This window comes from Schistocerca americana, chromosome 3, assembly GCF_021461395.2.
Source record: "Schistocerca americana isolate TAMUIC-IGC-003095 chromosome 3, iqSchAmer2.1, whole genome shotgun sequence".
Taxonomy (NCBI): domain Eukaryota; kingdom Metazoa; phylum Arthropoda; class Insecta; order Orthoptera; family Acrididae; genus Schistocerca; species Schistocerca americana.
In genome coordinates, this window is record NC_060121.1 from 336448981 (window position 1) to 336473440 (window position 24460).

Here is a 24460-nt window from a genome sequence, read left to right on the forward strand (position 1 = left end):
GTCGCGATTTAGGTTTATCATTATTTCCGAAAATCGCATAAGATTAATGCTGGGATGGTCCTTTTCAGAGGGAACGGGCTGTTTCGTGCGCTATGCTCCCCCAATTCGAGATAGTGCTCCGTCTCTAATGACTTCTTTGTCGACTAAACGTTAAACTCTAAACTTACTTCTTATTTTTTTAATGCGAATTGCATCTGCCATCGATTTTAGGAAATGTATAAAAGCACATATAAGAAACTCTTTTTAACGTTTTATAGATCACTGGATACTGCATTCAAAAATAAATATATATAAAAATAAATCGCTCCTTTACGTATTATCAACTGTTAATAACCGCGTTCTTAATCTTGAACCGTTCATAGAATATTGTGAAAGTCCAGATAATGTGGGATGACGTATAGAGAATATAACTGGAATGAACCACCGCTACTATGTACACTCTTTTGAAAGAATCGATATCAATATAGAAGCTAATAGTACTCTTTCCTGTGACGTTAAAACGTAGAGCGCCGCATGTCATAACGTACACACGAAAGTCGAAGTGCAGCACCATGAAGGAATCATCAGACAGAAAAGAAACTCTATACTCGTATGTGATGTGGAATGCATAACCGTTCCTCGATCCTACAAAGCAGTGGCTCGCGACTTTTTCAGTGTGACGAAATAAACAATCATTATCTTGGAAGTGCTTCGTGGAACTAGCAAAGATGTTCCATAGCATGGCACAGCTGTTATGTGTTAACTATCGATTATTCCAGTTCACAGTGATAGGATGTTAGGACATCGTGAGGCACTCTTTCTCGCCAAGGATGCGAGTACAGAAGGCTAGACAAAGGATCTCAGGTGAAAATTCAGTAAAAAATGTACACTTTCTCACATCCACGCAAAAGCAAGCAAGCAAGCACACACACACACACACACACACACACACACACACACACAACACAAAATATACGTCACAAGGAAGAAAACAGAGAATAACAATTTCTTCTTTCGTTAATACCGCTGCTGCTCTTCACAACGATATTTCTGCTACTGTATCCTGTAAAAGAAAAGCATATCCACATATCTAAGCAATTCGGTTTGAATTCAAACACATTTAACAAACAGTTCAAGCTCTCAGACAGATGGTATTTCCCTTACTACAGAGGCAGGATGGTATGTGAAGACAATGTACATTGACAGGAAAGACTGAATTGACAGATAAACTCCAGCAATCAAGCATCTACTGCAAGTCATGAATGAAGCAGGCAATTATTCCCGAGGGTGAGTGTTATAGTCTCCTTCTCAGATACCCGCCGATGTCAACGGGAACGTAATATTCCTGTTTCAGCGGTTATGACTGACAGTGTGAATGTCGCAAGGTGATTTGTCTCTTTTAATAATGAACTATAAAATTTTTGTGTTGGGTCTCATAAAAAGTTTCTCTCCCATTTCGTTTCTGCACTGTCGGTAACTTCATTTCTTCCACGTAGCAAACAATATTGTTAAAATTAAAACTTGTATCGTTAGGTATATAAACAGAACTTTAACAAGTTTTTGCAGAAAACAGTTAAAAACTGGTATACTGAAGTTATAAAATGACAGTAAACAGAAAGTAATCCACATTATTTGCTGTAATAACTGAAATGATGTCTTATCAACAGCATAAATGCTGATGTACTTGAAATAATCATGAAAATGAGTAACACTGAATTATCAGGCTAGAAAGTTTTGAATGTATTCTACTCCGTTGCGAACCGGAAGAACAATATTGTGCCGGCTGATGACAAAAAAAGATGTAAAGGCAGTCAGGGACGGTTAAGAGAGGAACTACTGTGGACAAAGAAAGCACACTATTTAGTTACAGTGTGGAAATAATTCCGCTTTAACGACCCGTATAGCGCAAAAATGCCGTGAAACTGACCGTCTCAACGGTCTCCCGATTAGTACCGTTGGCTGTGACGTCGACTTTGTGGATTGAAAATGTCTGGAACGCAGTCCAAAAGCCTTGAGACGACAAAAAAGGAACTCTTTGGCTGAATTGTCAGCATCGCTAAGAAGCAGGAGGCGCGCCTGATATACTAAACTGGTGGCCATTAGAACTGCAACAGCAAGAAGGATTGCAAATAAAATGCATGGCTCGCACCGAAATGCGCATCGAGTCGAACTGAGCTTTGATGCCCGATATAGTTTTGTAATTCTATGATAGTTAAACCCTATGCCGGAGTCCATCAACTGTAGTGGTTTGCGAGGAGCAGTTTGTTCCTGGCAACCAACTACAAGATGATTTCAAGTTGTGAGATTCTGGGGAACTTGCTGACTGGGGTAACATGTGAACAGCCTTTGTATCGAAGTAGGTCAGGATAGCTGGAGAGACATACGGTTTTGCGTTACCCTGTTGAAAGACAACGTCACGGAGACCTCGAAGATATGAAGACAGGGTACAATTAATGCCCTTAAACACTTCTTCAGAAATGTAACATATGCTGTCGATGTTACCAGCTACACGAATCAGAGGTGAACATATTGCACACTCGCCAGTACCCCACATCACTCCGCCAGGTGATGCCCATTATAGGATGACATTTGCTATCTGTAAACGTTCGATCTGCTCGTGCTGTAAACCAGGTGTACTTTGACCGACTTTCGGATTTAAATGTGACTGCCATTACTGTTTTTTAGCTTCTGCGATATTTAAGTTAGTGAACGTAGGAGCTGCATGAAAGGATTACATACTAATTGGTACAATACATTTCCTAAAACGCAGAGGAAGTGATGGAAATAATTGCAGGTGGTCAAAGGTAGCGTGAATTTGGGGATACATTGACCGGCCTGTACTTCCACCACAACTGTTAACTTCCAGTCAATTTGTCGTCAATATTTCAAAAACACAGTGAAACTTCGACCACCCAGAAATAAATACAATGATCTAAAGTTTTTTTAAAGTGATTTATTAACCGTCACAAAAGAAAAGAAAGCTAGTAAGGCTCACAAATCTAGTAGTACGATCTGTCATCAAAATTGTAAATATAATGAAAGGTACTAGGGTGGAGTACCACACAAATATAGTTCCAAATTTAGCCGAGCATAATATCTTAAATTTCACCGTTCTTAAACCTAACTACCCGTTTCAAATAACCGGTGCAGTTAAAACTAACGTTATCCAATCTTTATTTGTTAGGTCAATATCTGTCTCTTGTGACTAAGTAAACGTAATTCCTCGCTTGCGGAGACATTTGACGTGATATGTTATACCTGAGTAACTGCATGAATCACAATAGGTTCCAATTCGAACAATATATGTCACTGACAATTGTTTTTCTTAGTTGTAGGCGTATAACAATTACAAATGAGCTTTCGCCTATATACCGATGGTTAATGTTTGTATTCGTTAGTTCCGCACTGTCATTGGCATCTGTACTGTTTAATAAATTGTCTATTTATAACCCCAGGTTTACAATAACCAGTAGTCAGAGTAACACCGAAACAGAGAAATGATGCACATGATCTCAGAAATTGTAATATACTGGCAATTAAAAACAAGTTAAAAGAAATCTAATCAGTGGTCTGTTTTGAGAATTAATAGAGCAACAAACATGATATAGCTGAAAACACCGATGGCTTTGCAGTTAAATGATATCGGTGGTTTTTCCACAATCTGATTTTGGTACACTGTTTCACAAGTAAGTATAAGTCGCAACAGGTTTGCCAACTGTTGCGCAAGAAAATCGGCACTGCATGGCGCCATACTGATGGAAATTTATCACCAAACAGTTTACGATTGACATCCAATTGAGCCGCGCGGGGTAGCCGTGCGGTCTCAGGGGTCTTGTCACGTTACGCGCGGCTCCCCACGTCGGAGGTTCGAGTCCTCCCTCGGGCCTGGGTGCGTGTGTTGTCCTCAGCGTAAATTAGTTTCAGTAGTGCGTAAGCCCAGGGACCGATGACCTCAGCAGTTTGGTCCCCATAGTCCTTACCACAAATTTCCAGTTTTTTTACATCCAACTGAGAGCCAGCAGTGAGCTACAAACTTTTGATGTGTGAGTGGTCAAACTAAACACGGCGGTCAGAGTATACCAGGTTCACGGTAGCTTCTATACATGCATACTTACATCGTGGTGCTGTAAGCAGAACGGGGACTCCTTTGAAAAGACGATGTGGTGCCTGTGTCTAGCGATGTCGTTGGGCGCACTACGGTCGTTGCGCTGCGTCAAGGGAAGCCGCAGCGGTAGTCATCGCGCTGGCAGTCCTCGGTGTTCCGAACATTGTCGCACTGTCCATCGCGTGGGTTCTTGTTTTCGTGCAGAAAAATCCATTTCGACTGAAGATACGTACGTGGCACTACGATCATTCACAGCCGAGCGAAAAATATGCCTGTCCTACTGGGCGCCAGTAGCGTAATACCCTACATAGTGTTGAATATGACTATCCTGAACTCAGCGATTCCATATTCGCTTAACAGCTGTGGGGTCCCGACCCACACGACTACTAATATAGTGGGACTACAAGCTACAGTCCCGATAGGGTACAGTCCTGGCACGGTCGAATTCCAAAGCGTGCTGTTAGACGTTTCTACTTCTTACAAGAGGCATAACACTATCTCTACACAAACTACCAAAAGTCAAACGCGATTCCGTAATTAGAAATTCGTTGCGTAGTTGGCGTCACTCCAACACCCCTTTACTTGACTGTCGTGAAATGCTAATCATTTGCATCCAATCACATAGAACTACTTCCTGCCAATTTGACGTCTTCTGCATGTAGCCTTTATAGTGTTGCAATTTAATAACCAGCTGCTTTCATTTATTTGAATTATCTTTACTTCACTGGTAGTTGGGAGGAAGAAGAATTACAACGCTTGTACCAGTTTACACAGGGTTAGGGAGGCCTACAGGGGCCCAAACTTGTCTGGCTACAAGCTGATGCAATGAGTTTGTGTTTTATTTTATTAGTGATAAAGGTTTCTGATTTTCTGAAAAAAATAGTAACAGGGTACACATTGCATCACTAATATTAGCGGCCGAAAGGCCGGGCCAATCACAGGTTTCTGCAGTAGGAGTCTGCACGAAAAAGAGCTCTAAATGCCAATCTGGAGGGACAGCATTTCAAGATGGACGAAGCACAAAGTTTTATCACCAACAGAAGTTGACCGAGTTACCGTGAACGGTAAACAACCGAACAGTGACCGGACTCCGTCCAGTTAATATTTTAAAATCATTACTAATAGAAACATCATCACAAACTCCACTTCAAAAGTTAGGGAACAGTATCACTTTCAGCACTGGAGGTTTCCTGGCGATATTCGTGGGCCGGCCGCCGTGGCCGAGCGGTTCTAGGCCCTTCAGTCTGGAACCGCTCGACCGTACGGTCGCAGGTTCGAATCCTGCCTCGGGCATGGTTGTGTGTGATGCCCTTAGGTTAGTTAGGTTTAAGTAGTTCTTAGTTCTAGGGGACTGATGACCTCAGATGTTAAGTCCCATAGTACTCAGAGCCATTTGACATTCTTGGATAAAATTCTCCAGATGTTCAAGCCACGTTCACATTTGAGTAGAAGTCCGAGCTTTCGGAGAACAGATTCTTCATCTTCTGGGGATGACTGATGGTCTTGAGCCTTATCTGCCCCTTATAAAGTGATCTTCTGGTTTACGGCTGGTGGAGTGACGTCATCTGGGGGCGTGATTCCCATACATAAATGAAAAAGTCCGCGCTAGTGTCTGAATGCTTACACAGAGAAAGAATTCAGAATTGAATGTCAAAGAGGAGAAACTGGTCTCCGGCGATCTCTGTTACCCTTCCACTCCATAATTCCGGGCTGGAGGGGAAGAGGGGTGGGTGTACTCACTCCGCTGCCTATATCCTCCATTGGTGTTTGCGAATCGTGTCATTTCACCCGTAGTAGGCAGCCTGAAAACGTCGCTGGCTGTTACATTCACAATTTCACTGTCGCAAACTACCACATGCCCGGGTACTTAACAGAATATCACGTCCTGCTATACATGTTGAACGTGAAGAGGGTGTTGCGAGTCGACTGAACAGATTTCTCTGGCAGACAGCTTGCAGTGCACTCACAGAATCGAGTAGATGAGTAATCTCCAAGCTCAAATAGCTCTCGTCTGTTTCAGTTTACTCAAAAGCGCATGTGGTAAGCGCATCTTGAGGACGCTATTGTTGTAAACCACAGCGCAGTCAAGATGCCTAATAAGGTAGATGACCATCTAGTAACGGTGATCACTTGAGATACAGTGGAATAATGTAAAAGTACACTTTAGAGTGTTATTTCTCTTGAATATGCGTAGCGTCAACCACAACCTGAGCGTATTCAGCACATATGGCTGCTATCTACGCAAGTTTAGGGGTAAGGAGTGCTGTATTTTCGACACCAAGTTCCACTTTCGCAGGAATCTCTTTTGGACAGACGGCATTTCACTATCTGGCTGAAGGTCTTTCGGAAAAGCTCTTGAGGACAATGCTTTACGCGTGAAATGTCTTCACTGTTAGAGAGATGTATGCGGTGAAAATCCACAACATTGTACATTGCAGATAGATCATTCCTGGTACTGTTCGACTTAAGTAATATACGGATGGAGAAGTATCCTCTTGGATGGAATCAGGAGCAATGTCTTTGTAGTAATGGTAAAAGTACATCTCATTTCATACAAAATGACACCGGTCGTCTTAGATAGAAGAAAAGAGAGACTGGCGGGATTTTAGCGTCTTGTCAGCCACGAGGTTATTAGAGACGGAGCACAAGTTCAAATTGAGGAAGAATGGGGGCGAAAAATCTCATGGATTCACTTCGGGATTGGCCTTAAGAGGCACACCCTAAAACCTAAACCTGGAAAGCTGGGCATGAAAACTGAATCACGCTCCTCATAAACGCGAGTCGACTTTAACCACCTCATTCTTTGTAATTCGAGAGTAATGCGAGAAAATATTTCCAACTGATCGACAATCTGATGCTATGTGATGCTGAAGCAAATTCGTCGCAGTAAATAATAAGGAAGTCGCTTAAGTGGATGACATCAGTGACTAGTAATCCAGGGAAAATAAAATTCCGCCTGTTTAAAGCTGATCGCCAGGAGTTCACAATCTACGCTTCTTGCTGCCTTTATAAAACTGCAGTTGATTTTACGAGGTGGATCACTGTGCCATGTTACTCCGTCCTTCCCAGCATTTCCTGAACAAAAGTAAGTTACTCAGGGTTTACCACCTATCTATCAAGCCCAATGACGTAAGCAGTGCGATGCCCAATTTTTTCACCTTAACAACTTTCGAATATTTAAAGGTATTTGTAACCACCTTCCAGTAACAGTAATAGTAGTGACCAGGCAATCATGAAACAAAGACCATCGTATTTCCGCAACTTCATTATTCACTACGACCCCGACGGAGAGTGGAAAAATGTGTGTGTGAATTCCTAAGGCACCAAACTGCTGAGGTCATCGGTCCCTAGACTTACACACTACTTTAACTAACTTATGCTAAGAACAACACACACACCCATGCCCGAGGGAGGACTCGAACCTCCGGCGGGAGGGGCCGCGTAATCCATGACATGGCGCCTCTAGCCGCGTGACCACTCTGCGACGGACCACTCTGCGACGGAGAGTGTGATAAACTTCCTGGAGGAGCGCCATTCCAAGTATAGTAACAACAGTACAAAAACGTAATTTTGTCAGACAAAAAAAAAAAACAGTTATTTTACAGAATTCGTCTCACATACATCCATTGTTACTTTAAAAAAGTTAGTATTCGTATTATGGTGATTAGTAAAGTTGTATAACCACTTAAACCTCTGTTTCACGACACCCTGATTACTATTTGTCTGGGTGAAAAGAGACTACAAATATCTTTAACGAGTAAAAAGTTGTCGAAGGTGAAAAAGCTAGGTGTGTCAATATGATTTGTCATTTTCGATTATTAGTACGTTACTCTCTTTCCATCTTCAGTTCGCCACACTCCAAAGGGCGGAACGTCATCGATACTATAATCAGTTAGCCAAATGACACCGAAAATTGTGGGTTTGAGACTAGTATCACTTCTTTTCGATTATTTTTTCATGTTAGCCCCTCTCCATACTCATGACAATCACAAGGGTGAATTTCATCGAGACTGTCAAGAGTCAGGCTGGCAACATTGAAGTTATCGGTAGTTATCGACTATTTTTACACCTCCATTCCATTTCAGCTTCCCATATACGCAGGGTGTCCCAAAAATCACAGACAAACTTTAAGGACCGCACTCCAAAACAAGAAAAAATGTCCAATAAGTAAGGGCTCTAAAGCGCATACATTGAGAGATGTGACCACTTGTCTGTCTTCGATACTATGAAGCACATCTCTTGTACTGGACGCCCTTTTCTTTTCATAGGCCGCGCGGGTTTAGCCGAGCGGTCTGAGGCGCTGCAGTCATGGACTGTGCGGCTGGTCCGGCGGAGGTTCGAGTCCTCCCTCGGGCATGAGTGTGTGTGTTTGTCCTTAGGATAATTTAGGTTAAGTAGTGTGTCAGCTTAGGGACTGATGACCTTAGCAGTTAAGTCCCATAAGATTTCACACACATATGAACATTTTTTTCCTTTTCATTTTTCGGTAAGAGATATTATGGACCAAAACAAGAAAAATGTATAGCAAACATGAGCTCTTGTTCAGTAGAAGAGATGTATTTCACACTAGCTAAGATGAACAAATGCTCATAGCTCTTAAAGCATGCAGTTTAAAGCCCTTGTTTACTAGACACGTTCTACATACTTCTGTATAAGGAATCTGTTCTTAAAGTTTGTTGGCGCTTTTTTTTTTTTTGGACACGTTTTGGTTGTAATGGGTGTGTCTAACCCTCATACCATGTTAGGAAATAAAATTGATTTACTGTTCACTAATTAGGAGCCGATGTCCACCAGAAGTACACTAAAACTGTACAGTCAGGTGACATGCAAAAAAATCCAATTTGTATGAATTTTAACTAATTTCAGCGCAATCACTAATAGTAGTCAGGAGTAACGCAAAATGACAGATTTCGGAATAAGTAACCATAAGAGATAAAAGCGACTGAAATCGCTCCAGAGAGGGAAAGCCACTGGTCCTGATAGGATACCAATTCGATTCTACACAGAATATGCGAAAGGACTTGCCTCTCTTCTAGCAACAGTGTACCGTAGGTCTTTGGAGAGAAGCGTTCCTAACGATTGGAAAAAAGCACTGGTCACATTCCCGTTTTCAAGAATAGTCATCGAACACACACACAAAACTACAAGCCTGTATCTCTGATGTCGATCTGTTGTATAATTTTGGAACATATTTTACGCTCGCGCATTACGACATTTTTGGAGACCGAAATTCGCCTCTATCGGTATCAGCAAGGGTTCCGAAAACAACTGTTATGTAATACTCAGGTCTGTCTGTTTGTCCGCGAGACCCAGAAAGCAGAAGGTGCAGGCGCGCAGGTCAAATCCGTGTTCTTTCACTTCGGAAAGGCATTCGATATAGTTCCGAAGTGCTGCCTGATGAACAAAATACGAGCGTACGGAATAACAGACCAGCTGTGTGTCTGGACTGACGAATTTCTAGCAAACAGAACGCAACACATTATTTCGAACTAACAGAAGTCTTTAGATCTAAAAATAGTTTCGGGTGTGCCCTAGGGGAGTGTTGTGGGACCATTACTTTTCGCAATGTACACATATCAAAAAAAGTTCTGCACCATCTCAGTTCCCAGACCTCCTGAAAACAAACGTCGATTGTGGATATTGTATCACAAATACAGTTCCTTTGACTGTTCAGAGATGTTACTAAACCCACCCAAAGATGTAAACAACAATGCATGAGCAGCGCCTATTAGACGGAGGGGGTCTGACAGCTGATCAGTTCCAGTCATTCCACCAGGAAGGAGGTACACTGCTCGTGTTGTCTGTAGTTCAACCATGCCTAGACGGTCAATATCGCAGTTCGATCGCGTCCGCATTGTTACTTTGTGCCAGGAAGGGCTCTCAACAAGGGAAGTCTCCAGGCGTCTCGGAGTGAACCAAAGCGATGTTGTTCGGGCATGGAGGAGATACAGAGAGACAGAAACTGTCGATGACACGCCTAGCATAGGCCGCCCAAGTGCTATTACTGCAGTGCGTGACCGCTACCTACGGATTATTGCTCGGAGGAACTCTGACTGCAACGCCACCATTTTGATTAATGCTTTTCGTGCAGCCACAGGACGTCGTGTTACGACTCGAACTGTGCGCAATACGCTGCATGATGCGCAGCTTCACTCCTGACGTCCATGGCGAGGTCCATCTATGCAACCACGACACCATGAAGCGCGGTACAGATGGACCCAACAACATGCCGAATGGACCGCTCAGGATTGGCGTCACGTTCTCTTCACCGATGAGTGTTGTATATGCCTTCAACCAGATAATGGTCGGAGACGTGTTTGGAGGCAACCCGGTCAGGCTGAATGCCTTAGACACACTGTCCAGTGAGTGCAGCAAGATGGAGGTTCCCTGCTGTTTTGGGATGGCATTATGTGGGGCCGACGTACGCCGCTGGTGGACATGGAAGGTGCCGTAACGGCTCTACAATACATGAATGCCATTCTCAGACCGATAGTGCAACCATATCGGCAGCCTACTGGCGAGGCATTTGTCTTCATTGACGACAATTCGCGCCCCCATCGTGCACATCTTGTGTATGACTTCCTTCAGGATAACGATCATCACTCGACTAGAGTGGCCAGCATGTTCTACAGTCATGAACCCTGGCGAACGTGCCTGGGGCACATTGGAAAGGGATGTTTATGGGCGACGTTACCCACCACCCACTTTGAGGGATCAACGCCGAATTGCCGTTGAGAAGTGGGACAATATGGACCAACAGTGCCTTGATACTATGTCACGATGAATACAGGTATGCATCACCGCAGGAGGACCTACTACTGGGTATTAGAGGTACCGGTGTTTACAGCAATCTGAACCACCATCTCTGGAGGTCTCGCTGTATGGTGGTACAACATGCAATGTGTGGTTTTCATGAGCAATAAAAAGCACGTAAATGTTTATGTTGATCTCAATTCGAATTTTCTGAATAGTTTCCGGAACTCTCGGATGCGAGGTGATGCAAAACTTTTTTTGTGTGTGAGTTTTAACGACCTAGTACATCATGTCGGAAGTTGCATGGGTATTTCTGCGGATGATGCTGTTGTAGACAGAGAAGTCGGGACGTTAGAAAAATTTAGGGAAATGCAGGCCGACCTGCAGACGATCCACGCTTGGGACATGGAGTGGTAATTGAGTCTCAACATAAACAAATGTAACGTGTTGCGAATACATAGAAAGAAGAATTGTAGGATTACAAAATGCAGAAGAATTACTGGGAGCAGTTACTTCCATAAAACATCAATTAGTATGTTTATGACACGACTTAAACTCGAATGATAACATAAAATTAATTGTTGATAAGTCGGATGCCAGACAGATTCATTGACAGAATCTACAAAAAATATACTCAGTCAACAAGGGAAGTAGCTGAGAAAAGCCTCGTTTGACTAATACTTGTATACTGATCGCTAGTATGGGATCCGTACCAAATAGGACTCCCCTTCCCATACCTAGTGAGGTGGAGGCCATGTCTAGTGAAACCCCATCTACTGATATACTCAACTGCCACCACTGCAATGTGACATAGGGTTAAAGCAGGGTGCAATAAAGTATGTGGCATGCAGAGTCAGTTCGATTTGATGGCCGGCTGGGTTAGAGCGTTTGTTGTTGCCAAAGGTTGCAGCTCTGCGTATCAAATTTCGCACCCTTTGTGCCCCCAAATCATCTGCAGATTCCTCTACTACGTCACGGACAATAAGTAATGGGCGTCCACTCATAAGTGCCCCGGGAAAAGTGCTACAGAAATCTTATTAAACCTAATATGAAACCAAATTTGTAGTGGTATACCTTTATGTTTGAGAAATGCCGGCACTTGGAAGAAACCCTCCGCCCCCCCCCCCCACCCCACACTCATTTATGCACAATTCGACACGGCTCTGCATGTTTATGACTGTTGCTGCCAGACTGATGGGCGTGAGTGACTAAATTTCAGGGCAGTCGTTCTCACATAATTAGTCGCTCGTCGACGGTCCGTGGTTTGTTGTTGTACTCATTACATCTAAGGCGACGGCACAAAAAAAGTCATGGACGGGAATGGCGGGAGGGGGGGGGGGGTGGTCACGTCAGCTGACTGTGAGTGCCATATCCCTTGGAAGTCACCCTGTCAGGGAAAAATGATACCACCACAGCTATACTCGCTTTTCACCATCTTGCTGGTACCATCCAAATACCAGCTCCTCGTTACGAAACTAATCCAAAAATTCATGAAACAGTGTGTAGTACACTTTACTGGTGACAATAATTTCCGAAGTAAATAAATAAAAAAAATTGTTCAGATACGAGTAGGATTCGCACAGTGAGGGTTCCATAAGAACTTAATTATGTGTATAGACAGTTCATCCTTCCGGAAAATCGGAATCTCGACCGTTTTTGCCTGTTATCGGCATCGATGCCAGCAAAACATCGGTCCCAGGAATTCCAAGGTTTTCGAAAATGTTTTAATGTCAATAATACACCTATAAATGTGACGTAAAGTCATGCAGGCGGCAGATGACCATTGCTTTAATAATCAGTAGTTCTCCATTCAGGCTGACTGGGTCGCTTTGGCAAAGGTCAAACATCATCCAAGGAATGTCTTTATTGCTCATATAACGCGTTTCGGAATTTTTCCATCATCATATATCCGGGACCGGATACTGCACATAGATACGGCGTTTCACAGACAACTTGAAACGCCATATCTACGTGCAATAATTGTTCCTGGATGTCTGATGATGGAAAAATTTCGAAACGTGTCATATGAGCGATAAAGACATTCCTTGATGATGTTTGACGTATACCAGTGCGACGCAGTCAGCCTGAATGTAGAACTACTGATTATTTTAAATTCAGGTTTGACGTGGGATACTAAAACACAAAAGAAATATTTTTTTGTGTGATATTAATTAAAATTAATAATTTTATGGTTCCTTTCCTTTACTTATACTATAAAACCTTTCTTCCTGCCAAATTTCATAATTTTAGACTAACGGGAAGTACCCTACAGGTTTTGATGAGTGAGATTGCGAGTATCAAAATATGTGACATAAATGGCCGTATCCTTTAACTGAATACATTTAGAAGCTTTACTTTTGTACACCGGAAAGAGACCATAGACGTTAATGTATGACATTAATTTCAACTTGATACGTCCAACCGTTCCAGAGAAAAAGGGTTTTCAACAGTCGGGCTGGCAGACAGACAGACAGACAGACAACAAAGTGATCCCAGAATGAGATTTTGACTCTGCAGCGGAGTGTGCGCTGATATGAAACTTCCTGTCAGATTAAAACTGTGTGCCCGACCGAGACTCGAACTCGGGACCTTTGCCTTTCACGGGCAAGTGCTCTACCAACTGGGCTACCCAAGCACGACCCATGCCCCGTCCTCACAGCTTCACTTCTGCCAGTACCTCGTCTCCTACCTTCTAAACTTCACAGAAGCTCTTCTGCGAACCTTACAGAACTAGCACTCCGGGAAGAAAGGACACTGCGGAGACATGGTTTAGCCACAGCCTGGGGGATGTTTCCAGGATGAGATTTCCGCTCTACAACGGAGTGTGCGCTGATACGAAACTTCCTGTAAGATTAAAACTGTGTGCCGGACCGAGACTCGAACTCGGGACCTTTCCCTTTCACGGGCAAGTGCTCTACCAACTGAGCTGCCCAAGCACGACTCACCACCCGTCCTCACAGCTCTAATTCTGCCACTATCTCGTCTCCTACCTTCCAAAATTCACAGAAGCTCTGCTGCGAACCTAGCGTAGAAGAGCTTCTGTGAAGTTTGGAAGGTAGGAGACGAGATACTGGCAGAATTAGAGCTGTGAGGACGGGGCGTGAGTCGTGCTTTGGTAGCGCAGTTGGAAGCCGGCACGGTAGCTCTGCGTGTTCGGTCGAGGGGCTGCGTGCTCTCAGTAATAAAAAAACTGAGTCAAAGAATCACCGATCAACTTGAACGGATGCCTTGTGACGTCCGCCCGGACCAAAGGCAACGTACTATATCGAACAAAGTGGGAAAGTTGGTAGAGCACTTGCCCGCGAAAGGCAAAGGTCCGGAGTTCGAGTCTCGGTCCGGCACACAGTTTTAATCTTCCAGGAAGTTTCGTATCAGCGCACACTCCGTCGTAGAGTGGAAATCTCATTCTGGAAACATCCCCCAGGCTGTGGCTAAACCATGTCTCCGCAGTGTCCTTTCTTCCCGGAGTGCAAGTTCTGTAAGGTTCACAGAAGAGCTTCTGTGAAGTTTAGAAGGTAGGAGACGAGGTACTGGGGGAAGTGAAGCTGAAGCTGTGAGGACGGAGCGTGAGTCGTTCTTGGGTAGCCCAGTTGGTAGAGCACTTGCCAGGAAGTAACAAAGTGATCGTATAAGAGTTTTATTTTGACTGAGTGAGGTACGGAACCCTAAAAATAAACACTGGCGCGATGATGCGCCGCTGTGATAATGCACAGGACAGTAAGCCACTCTATACTGAAACGCGAGAACAACTCACAGCTCGCAGAACCTCTCTGTTGCCACGTTTCACAAATGCTGACACGTCGACGCGTTACATGCGAATATACGCAGTGAAATCCAAAACTCTGGCAGCAACATCCGCGACATTCAGCGACATGCTGAACTGTACACAAAGGTGGCGGAATGGGGGAACGTCTCTTCCAACACCTCTTGTGATATACCTTCATTTCTCAAACATAAACGTAAGTCACGTAGAAATTTGCTTTCATATCCCTTTTATAAAGATTTTTTAGAACGCTTTTTCCAGGACCTCCGTATAATTTATTTGATTTGCTGGCATTCCTGGTGTTATGTAAGTCTGCAGGCTTTCGTGGCCGTTGTCACTGAAGTAAAAATCTTGTGGGTTATTAGGCCGCGTCATGTTTCTTCTAAAATGATCGACGTTTCGACCCCTCTGCTGGGATCTTCCTCAGGATCTTCTGGTGTTCTAGCAGTAGTGGACACCAGAATATCCTGAGGAAGATCCCAGAAGAGGGGTCGAAACGCTGATCATTTTAGAAGAAACATGACGCGGCCTAATAACCCAGAAGATTTTAACTTCTTCTAAAATGATCGACGTTTCAACCCCTCTGCTGGGAGCTTCCTCAGGATCTTCTGGTGTTCTAGCAGTAGTGGACACCAGAATATGCTGAGGAAGATCCCAGAAGAGGGGTCGAAACGCTGATCATTTTAGAAGAAACATGACGCGGCCTAATAACCCAGAAGATTTTAACTTCTTCTAAAATGATCGACGTTTCAACCCCTCTGATGGGATCTTCCTCAGGATCTTTTGATGTTCTAGCAGTAGAGGACACCAGAAGATCCTGAGGAAGATCCCAGAAGAGGGGTTGAAACGTTGATCATTTTAGAAGAAACATGGTTCAAATGGCTCTGAGCACTATGGGACTTAACTTCTGTGGTCATCAGTCCCCTAGAACTTAGAACTACTTAAACCTAACTAACCTAAGGACATCACACACATCCATGTCCGAGGCAGGATTCGAACCTGCGACCGTAGCAGTCGCGCGGTTCCGGACCGAGCGCCTTAACCGCGAGACCACCGCGGCCGGCGAAGGAACCTGACGCGGCCTAATAACCCAGAAGATTTTAACTTCGTTCCTGGTGTTGCAGTTCTAATGGCCAGAAGTAAACAAGGGTAAAAATACGTCAACCGGTCAGACTGACTTATGTGCGATTTCATACTTTTTCTGTGCGTGTAATGTATCAGCATGTTTACGGTCTGGTGTGGCGAGGTAATGAGAATCGCTGGAGCAGTTACACACTCTTGCTGGCGGGACGTGGGAGTGGCTTGTCACGGCTGACTCTCGGCTAGTGGTGGCGCTTACCTTGCGGATGGCGCGTATGGCGCCCTTGTGCTGGTTGGTGAGCTGCACGCAGCGCGGCTGCTCCTCCTCCTCGTCTGCAACACATGGACAGCGCGGCCTCAGTCTCAGCGCAGCTCCGGGGCCCTCACGCGGGCAGGACCCTCCTTCAGTTTCACCACTACACTCATATCTTCAAAATGAGCTACATGATAACATCCACTGTGACTTGTGAGTGGCGAGTTATTCACATACCTTTTCACGGTTTACATAACAGTTTTTGGACGTGCTTCCACAGCTAGACTGTTGCATGTTGAATAAAAACCTCTGCAGCTGTACTAATCCTTTATTTAATACGCGACCGGTTTCCTATTTGAAGTTAGATTATCAGGTGCAACTATGAATAAAATGAGAAAAGTGATGGTAACAGTATACGCAAAGACCATATCACAGTGATGAAAAGTGTCCGCAAGACTGGCCAAGCCACTCTAAGTCCCACGCCATCTCTTAATTTAAAATTTGGAAAACTTCGCAAGAAGCGCTGTTCATACAGTAAAACTTGCAACGAAACTGGAACCTATGAACCAATGGAACGAGAGAAAAGATTATATAATAAAAATACCAGAAAAGGGGGGGGGGGAGGGGTGACAATAATCGAAGTATAGTGTAAAATGTACCTCAGCTGAAGCCTGGCCGGGACAGAATTCTGCGACTGCCGTACTCGAATTGACAGGACTTACGCTCCGAGGGTAGTGGCGCATACGCGAAAGCGTAAATAACATCCGATCAAAAGGAAACGGTTGGGAACCGAGCGTACAAAAATGAACATATTAAAACCTCTTGTGAGCCGTTTATAAACATAACAGTTAGACTACAGTCGACATAATCGTCTTGAGTGAATCCGCAACTGTTTAGATAATTAAGACACTTCGCATTTATTGTTTCCTCTCACTTGTACATTTTCAATTAGACTACATGTTTCGATTACTTTGGATCATCTTCAGATCTAAAACAAAGCAAAACTGAAAATGTACCATCTAATACTTTATACTAAGTATAACAGACAACAATTGTACGTAAACGTAGAAATTACGTAAGCAGTCGCGTCAGCAACCCATCTTGTCTATTCAGAACCATACATCAGAGTATTGTGTTTTGCAAATGCGGTTAGTGTTTAAATACCCATATGTTTAAGGGGGGGGGGGGAAGGGACGAGAAGGAGAAGCGTAATGAGGCTGATAGGGGGACGGGAAAGGAAGCATGGGAGGGGTGATGGGGATGTCATGAGTTTCCTAAGGACATGTAACATACTTAAAAATGGGTAACTGAGACAGAGCAGTAAATTAGAACTATATTAATAACAGTTGGAATTAGAAAACTTAAAAGCCCTTAAAATTTTTAGAAATATCTTGATATATCTTCACAAATTTTTCAAAAAGGAGAATAGCCCTAGTAAGGGAACCAGCGAAGAGAATGTACGGGAGAGAGTGCAAATGAACCAGGCTACTCACTTAAGAAATCAAAGTTAGCCAAAATGGCTTTATGCCTTAATTCAGTTTTATAATTAAGTGTTTGGTCTGAAGAGCTTCTTAACGCACTAGAGACCTTCACTCCAATTAGATTGGCAATCATCACAGGTGATGTTGTAAACACTTGACAACTTGTGACGCTCCCGTTTCGTTCTCTCCCTGTGTTTAACCCTCAGTCCATTATTCCTGTGAATACATTGTGCTGGGACAAATTTTAAAGAAATGGTTAGGATCTGACTGTAAACTTGACTTGACCACCTATAATGTAAGTATTCAGTCCTGCGGACACTTTTTATAACTGTGACGTAGTCTTGGTGTAATATTGTTACGGTATCTTTCTTCTTTATATTGAGATTTGCACCTGATGATGTAACTTAAATTACGAAACCGGTCGTATCTTTAAGAAAGTATAACAGCTGCAACTGTTTTTATTGAACATACATTTTAGGGTTCAATTTTGATCGACAGTAAGACCCTCGACGTTTATACTGCAGAGACACTCGCCAAAGCGTTTATCCCTGGTCATGTGAGCATAAACATCTGCGAGTCATTTAACCCATCTTTTTAAATGGAAACGAGAAATTAATGGAATGGCAGGTTTAGAATTTCGAGACATCTGAAAAACCCCCTACACTAAATTCGCGAACTGATACCGCAGACCGGGTTGACCGCTCTGTTGTAGATTGATAACAGTCTTTGTGATGACGGAGGTGTAATCCTCTGAAACGCATAACATAATGAATGTCACTGGTTGCAGCAATTTGTAGCTTCATTAGATATTCATGACAAAGGCAGCCAAGCCGTACCTAAAATGTTCGCATTTACAGTAAATCTTACATAATGTAATTGCTTTTACATTGTTTGACTATTATAGAATGCTGACACGTATTCGGTATACACAAGCTAACAAGTGCTACACATTTTCCATAAGCTCTGTGTGCTTATAGTTATTTTATTCATGACTTTTTTCTTTAAAATCTGATCGAGAAGTATTGTTCTTTGAAGTGACGCAAACGGATTGACGACCATAAAGATGAACTGTAAAGCTTTGTCTCATAGAGATACACGGTATTCCAAAACGATACCGACAAATGTAAAGTGTGCTGTAGAGAATGCCTTGGGGAACAAATTGGAGATAACAATCCATGTAACAGAACGTGAATGACTACCTTCATCCTCTGAAGAGATACGTGTCAATGCAACCAATCTTGGATGATGAGTGAAAGCTAAAATCAGCGACGCAATTCTCTCTGTTTGTATTGTAAATTACTTTTGAGACACTTTGTATTTTCCGCACCCAAAATGGGTCAACTACAACTTCAAAAGAAAATCGTGTTATGTTTTTCACCCTATTGTTAATAGGCAAAAATCAAAACTACCGCCTTATTAGCTTGTTCTAGTATATGAAGATCAGGTCCTACTTGATTTTGAAAGGTATTTGTCCTAAAACGTAGCGCTGAAGTATGACTGTATCACAACTAGATTGAGAGAGTAATGGCAACATGTTGCTGGTTGGCATCATCAAATTTCTATAAAGAAGACAAAGGAAAAAGCTCGTAGAGTTTACCGGGGGTTTGGCCAGCAAATCGTAACTTTCTTTCCCGTTCCTAAAATATCTCGACTAACATAGTATCAAGTTTCTTGTCGTTCTATTTCCAAAGTTCGATGAACGAAAGGTGTCTATAGTTCTCGCTATGTTTTAACTGAACAAAGCATATGTCTCTCAAGAAACTGTTAAAATCTTTTATGTCTACCGTGATACATTCTTGACTGTGTAACACGTAAGAAATGAGGCCAAAATCCTACAGGAAATAAATTAACTTGAGGTATTTTAGAATAAATGCCTTGGCACCACTAGATGCTCGATTCCTTACGGTTTCCTTTTATAGTGTTTGAGATTTAAAAAATACTTAAAAAGCAGCCATGAAAATGCGTAAATCTATTTCAGAACAAGTCGATGGAATTAAATATACTGAAATTGCATAGAGCAGGAAAGATAAATTTCTCATCAGCAATCTTATATGAGACTAGAATCTCACAATCTGTTACCCCAAACATCCTTGTTACAGTATGTAAATGTTCACTGTTTCTTTACACGTTCCAACTGGTGTGGTATATTCTTAGCAGTTAATATATGTGGAGGAACAGCACACACATTATAAAATGTAACGAGAATAATGCATATATGTATTGTTTCGTTATATGTAAATTACGTCATACTGAAACACTTTACACGCAGAAATTTTAAATACAGAACTAATACGGTTTCAAGCTTTCACGTTGGCATTCGCACATGTACGCATGCCAAAGCTGTAGTGCAGAACGAAACAAACACTATAATACATTCTAACAACAACAGTAAACAAATAACACACTTACGCACAATGAGGTAAACTTGTACATTAACATGCACTTAACAAGAATGAAATACACAGAAACTAAGTACAAACTGTTTTACACGTTAGACATTTTATACAACAGAGCAAAAATTGGGTACACCTCATTATTCTACTACAGTATAAATAATTATATAAAGTATGTTTGCTCTGTCACAATGATTCTTCTTGTAAATTTATTTTCTGTCGTAATGGCCTAAATCATAAGCAACAGAGAACATACAAATTTACAAACCTCCCTTGTCATTGTCTACTTTACAAAAACACATAAACGTGCATCTACGTTATACTGTTCTTAATACACATTTAACAAACAAAACATACATACACAATGAAGTATAAACACGATACTGTCATGCAAAAAGTGTTGTACATATTAAAATAAACCATAAATAAATGAAAATGATTTAAATTTTAAAAATGAAAGCATTAAACGGTTTTAGTTTTGTCCATTTAAACCGAAGCTACTGGGAAACATTCTATGAGGAAATGAGGTATAAGGCTTTTAAAATAATTTTTTTCATTCTTTATTGATTAAAATATAGTTTAGATCTTAGAGTATTAATTATGTTGGTCATAAATTTTGATGGTTATTTAACGAAGACTTTGCTAAAAATCAGACACAGTATTTATATCCTTCAGAAATATTAATGTTACACGCAGCGGAACGTAAAAACATTGCCGTTTGATTATTTCCTGTAAATGTGAAACAGATATTCATCTTCACTTTGGACAGTTAACGAAAAAATTAAAGGTTACAAGATCTCTTCTAGTATTACATTACCTGGAGAACATTGCACGTAAAACAGACTCGAACACATCACAGCTAACATAATAGAGGTGCCACGACCAAAGTAAGAAACAGATTACAGCTCTCGTGATCTAGCACACATAACTACAGTCGTAAAAATGGATTAGTATTAGAACCTCTATCTCACAAGCAACAGTGTCTCTACAGAATGTTTGTTTGTATGTTTATACCACCTCATTTAATACGCTGAGAGCAGAGGAAAAGTCTCATTGATAATTTTCATAAAATTGCGCTACAGTTAAGAGGCAACGCATTCGGAGCTACACCAAATTCAAGGGAAATGGGACGGTGCTCATTGAAGAACTGCCAAAGAACCTAAGTGTCATGTGCTAGTTAACCTCTCAAAAGTTGAAATAACTATAATTTGTTGTAGAATATACATAAAGCAACTAAGATAATGGCTTTCGCAACAAATGACGACCTCAAACCATTGTTAAGCCCACAGACATAATCCGAGAATTTTTAAAGTATGGTACTGTCATAGATCCTAATATGGGAAATTTATGTATGGAATAGAAGTCGGCAAGCTTGAATATGCATAAAATTTACAATTATAGGCCATACAGTTCATTTACGGGTATACACCTTCATTTAATTTACGTCTGAACAATAAAATCGTACATATTTTCGATTGCGTAAATAAGTCACATCGTGTTATATTATACATATATTAGTGTTTCCTTTATTACACATCATATAGTTTGTACAGTTGAAATATTCTGTATTTAATAAGAGGTGATCCTTTACATTCACATATTACGCTGCGATTTGGAATAGTACTACGGGTAAGATGTGTCCTGCGGGAAGTACATACATTTGGTTTGCCGTAAGAATATTACGTCGTTCTGGAAGGAAACCGCACCTTGTACAAAAGTACTTAAGGAAGGTCTTTCCAATAGGCTGAAAGTTCATACGCTCTGTGATTAACTGCTACATTCTGCCAAAGACTCAGTGAGATAATGTGGTGGTACAACGTTCTACTTAGCAAGGGCACGCTGTTAATATAGGATCTTCTCACAATTTTACATTATTGTATAATCGCCTGGATCCAAATTCTTAAGAGTCTAACACTTGAGCTTAAGTGTTATCTCCCAGCTGACATTTTAGAGACATATGAAGATCTTATGCTAATATGGATTATTTAACAGTCCAGGAATTCATTTAATGTGTGATGTTCATAATGTAATCGTTAATGCAGTTTTCTTCATTTTGAACAGATCTCTACTGGTGGTTCTGTTTTTATTAATTATCCCCATGTAAAAGGCATTTTTCATTATCTATGGTTTAGCTTATAGAACTTTCTAACTGGTACCTGCATGTAATCGCATTTGTATTGCACTGATAGCTGACTTGTAAGTTATATATCACTGACCATATTTGTATTGCAGAGAAATTACATTTATAAGGCGCAGTCAAAAAGGAGATGGATGGAGAATAAGTAAATAAACTGTTTATTGTATCAAACGTAACATATCTCTCACACTGTGACACAAGACGGTCAATGCCTTCTTGGAAAAATTTCTGTCGCTCACGGAATCATGATTGTACCCAGGCCCGCACATCTTCGTCCGACGCAGATCAGCGGCCACGAATGCGTTTCTTCAGGCCTTCAAAAATTTAGAAGCCACACTGGGAGAGATCGGTAGTTTATGGAGGAAGTTTAAGGGCTTTCAATCGAAACTTCTTCAGCGTAGTCGAAACAGCATTGGTAACACGTGGAAGGGACCGCTACTTTGCAAGAGCTTCGCTGGGAAGCCTTTACACGTCGTCAATACAGTCCCGTCTCTCCCCATACGATTTCAGTATTTACAGAGCCGTGAAGACATACAGGGTGTTACAAAAAGGTACGGCCAAACTTTCAAGAAACATTCCTCACACACAAAGAAAGAAAATATGTTATGTGGACATGTGTCCGGAAACGCTTACTTTCCATGTTAGAGCTCATTTTATTACTTCTCTTCAAATCACATTAATCATGGAATGGAAACACACAGCAACAGAACGTACCAGCGTGACTTCAAACATTTTATTACAGGAAATGTTCAAAATGTCCTCCGTTAGCGCAGATACATGCATCCACCCTCCGTCGCATTGAATCCCCATTGCGCTGATGCAGCCCTGGAGAATGGCGTATTGTATCACAGCCGTCCACAATACGAGCACGAAGAGTCTCTACATTTGGTACCGAGGTTGCGTAGACAAGAGCTTTCAAATGCCCCCATAAATGAAAGTCAAGAGGGTTGAGGTCACGAGAGCATGGAGGCCATGGAATTGGTCCGCCTCTCCCAATCCATCGGTCACCGAATCTGTTGTTGAGAAGCGTACGAATACTTCGACTGAGATGTGCAGGAGCTCCATCGTGCATGAACCACATGTTGTGTCGTACTTGTAAAGGCACATGTTCTAGCAGCACAAGTAGAGTATCCCGTATGAAATCATGATAACGTGCTCCATTGAGCGTAGGTGGAAGAACATGGGGCCCAATCAAGACATCACCAACAATGTCGCAGAAGTGTACCCGTGGAGGCCAATCAGCTTCTGATAGTGCCTGCACACGCTGTACATAGTACGGAAACAAGTGGTTCTCCCGTAGCACTCTCCATACAGTGACGTGGTCAACGTTACCTTGTACAGCAGCAACTTCTCTGACGCTGACATTAGGGTTCTCGTCAGCTGCACGAAAAATTGCCTCGTCCATTGCAGGTGTCCTCGTCGTTCTAGGTCTTCCCCAGTCGCGAGTCATAGGCTGGAATGTTCCGTGCTCCCTAAGACGCCGATCAATTGCTTCGAACGTCTTCCTGTCGGGACACCTTCATTCTGGAAATCTGTCTCGATACAAACGTACCGCACCAAGGCTATTGCCCCGTGCTAATCCATACATCAAATGGGCATCTGTCAACTCCGCATTTGTAAACATTGCACTGACTGCAAAACCACGTTCGTGATGAACACTAACCTCTTGATGCTACGTACTGATGTGCTTGATGCTAGTACTGTAGAGCAATGAGTCGCATGTCAACACAAGCACCGAAGTCAACATTGCCTTCCTTCAATTGGGCCAACTGGCGGTGAATCGAGGAAGTACAGTACATACTGTCGAAACTAAAATGAGCTCTAACATGGAAATTAAGCATTTCCGGACACATGTCCACATAACATCTTTTTTTTATTTGTGTGTGAGGAATGTTTCCTGAAAGTTTGGCCGTACCTTTTTGTAACACCCTGTATATTCGTGACCGATTAGGTTCAGATGAAGGGGAGCACGCCTGGGTACAATAATGGTTTCGTAAACAACCACAAACATTTCTCCATGAAGACAGTGACCGTCTTATCTCACAGTGCGATAAACGTATTAACAGTTATAGTGATTAATTTTGAAATATTTTACAGTTCACTTACTTTTTTCCCGACCTATCTCGTTTTCATTTGAATGCCTGTCTCACTTACGGCATTTATGTCTACTGTCTCTCCATTCCTCAGCAGAAAACAACTGCAAACTGAAATCCTTTGTCTTAAAAGTTGTGTCTGCTGATAATATGATCAAAATTAGTCGCAGAGATGTGTTAAGTTGCAAAGTCTTGACACCATGTCGAATTTGTGACCATAATAATAATACTTGAAGAAGAAAATTAGCTTCGTTGTAAATTATTAACATTCACTTTAAGTCAAAAATGTACGAATAATGCTGCTACTAAAATTTTGCCTAACGCATGAACGTGCAGATCGCCCCAGATAGTCTCATCATTGTGTCACGTTTAATGTTGTGTAAGTGCAATTCATGGAGGTCTACGTGCTAAGTAGGATTGTCG

The 24460-nt window shown here is 42.1% G+C and overlaps 1 protein-coding gene across 1 annotated transcript in view; it reads right to left on the bottom strand.

Moving 5' to 3' along the window:
- Window positions 1–24460, bottom strand: part of LOC124606737 (potassium voltage-gated channel subfamily KQT member 4) — a 1016202-nt gene that overhangs the window by 191322 nt on the left and 800420 nt on the right. The window contains exon 10 of the mRNA XM_047138769.1: window positions 15940–16013. Coding sequence (XP_046994725.1) covers window positions 15940–16013 — 74 coding nt within the window. The remainder of the gene's footprint in view (window positions 1–15939; window positions 16014–24460) is intronic.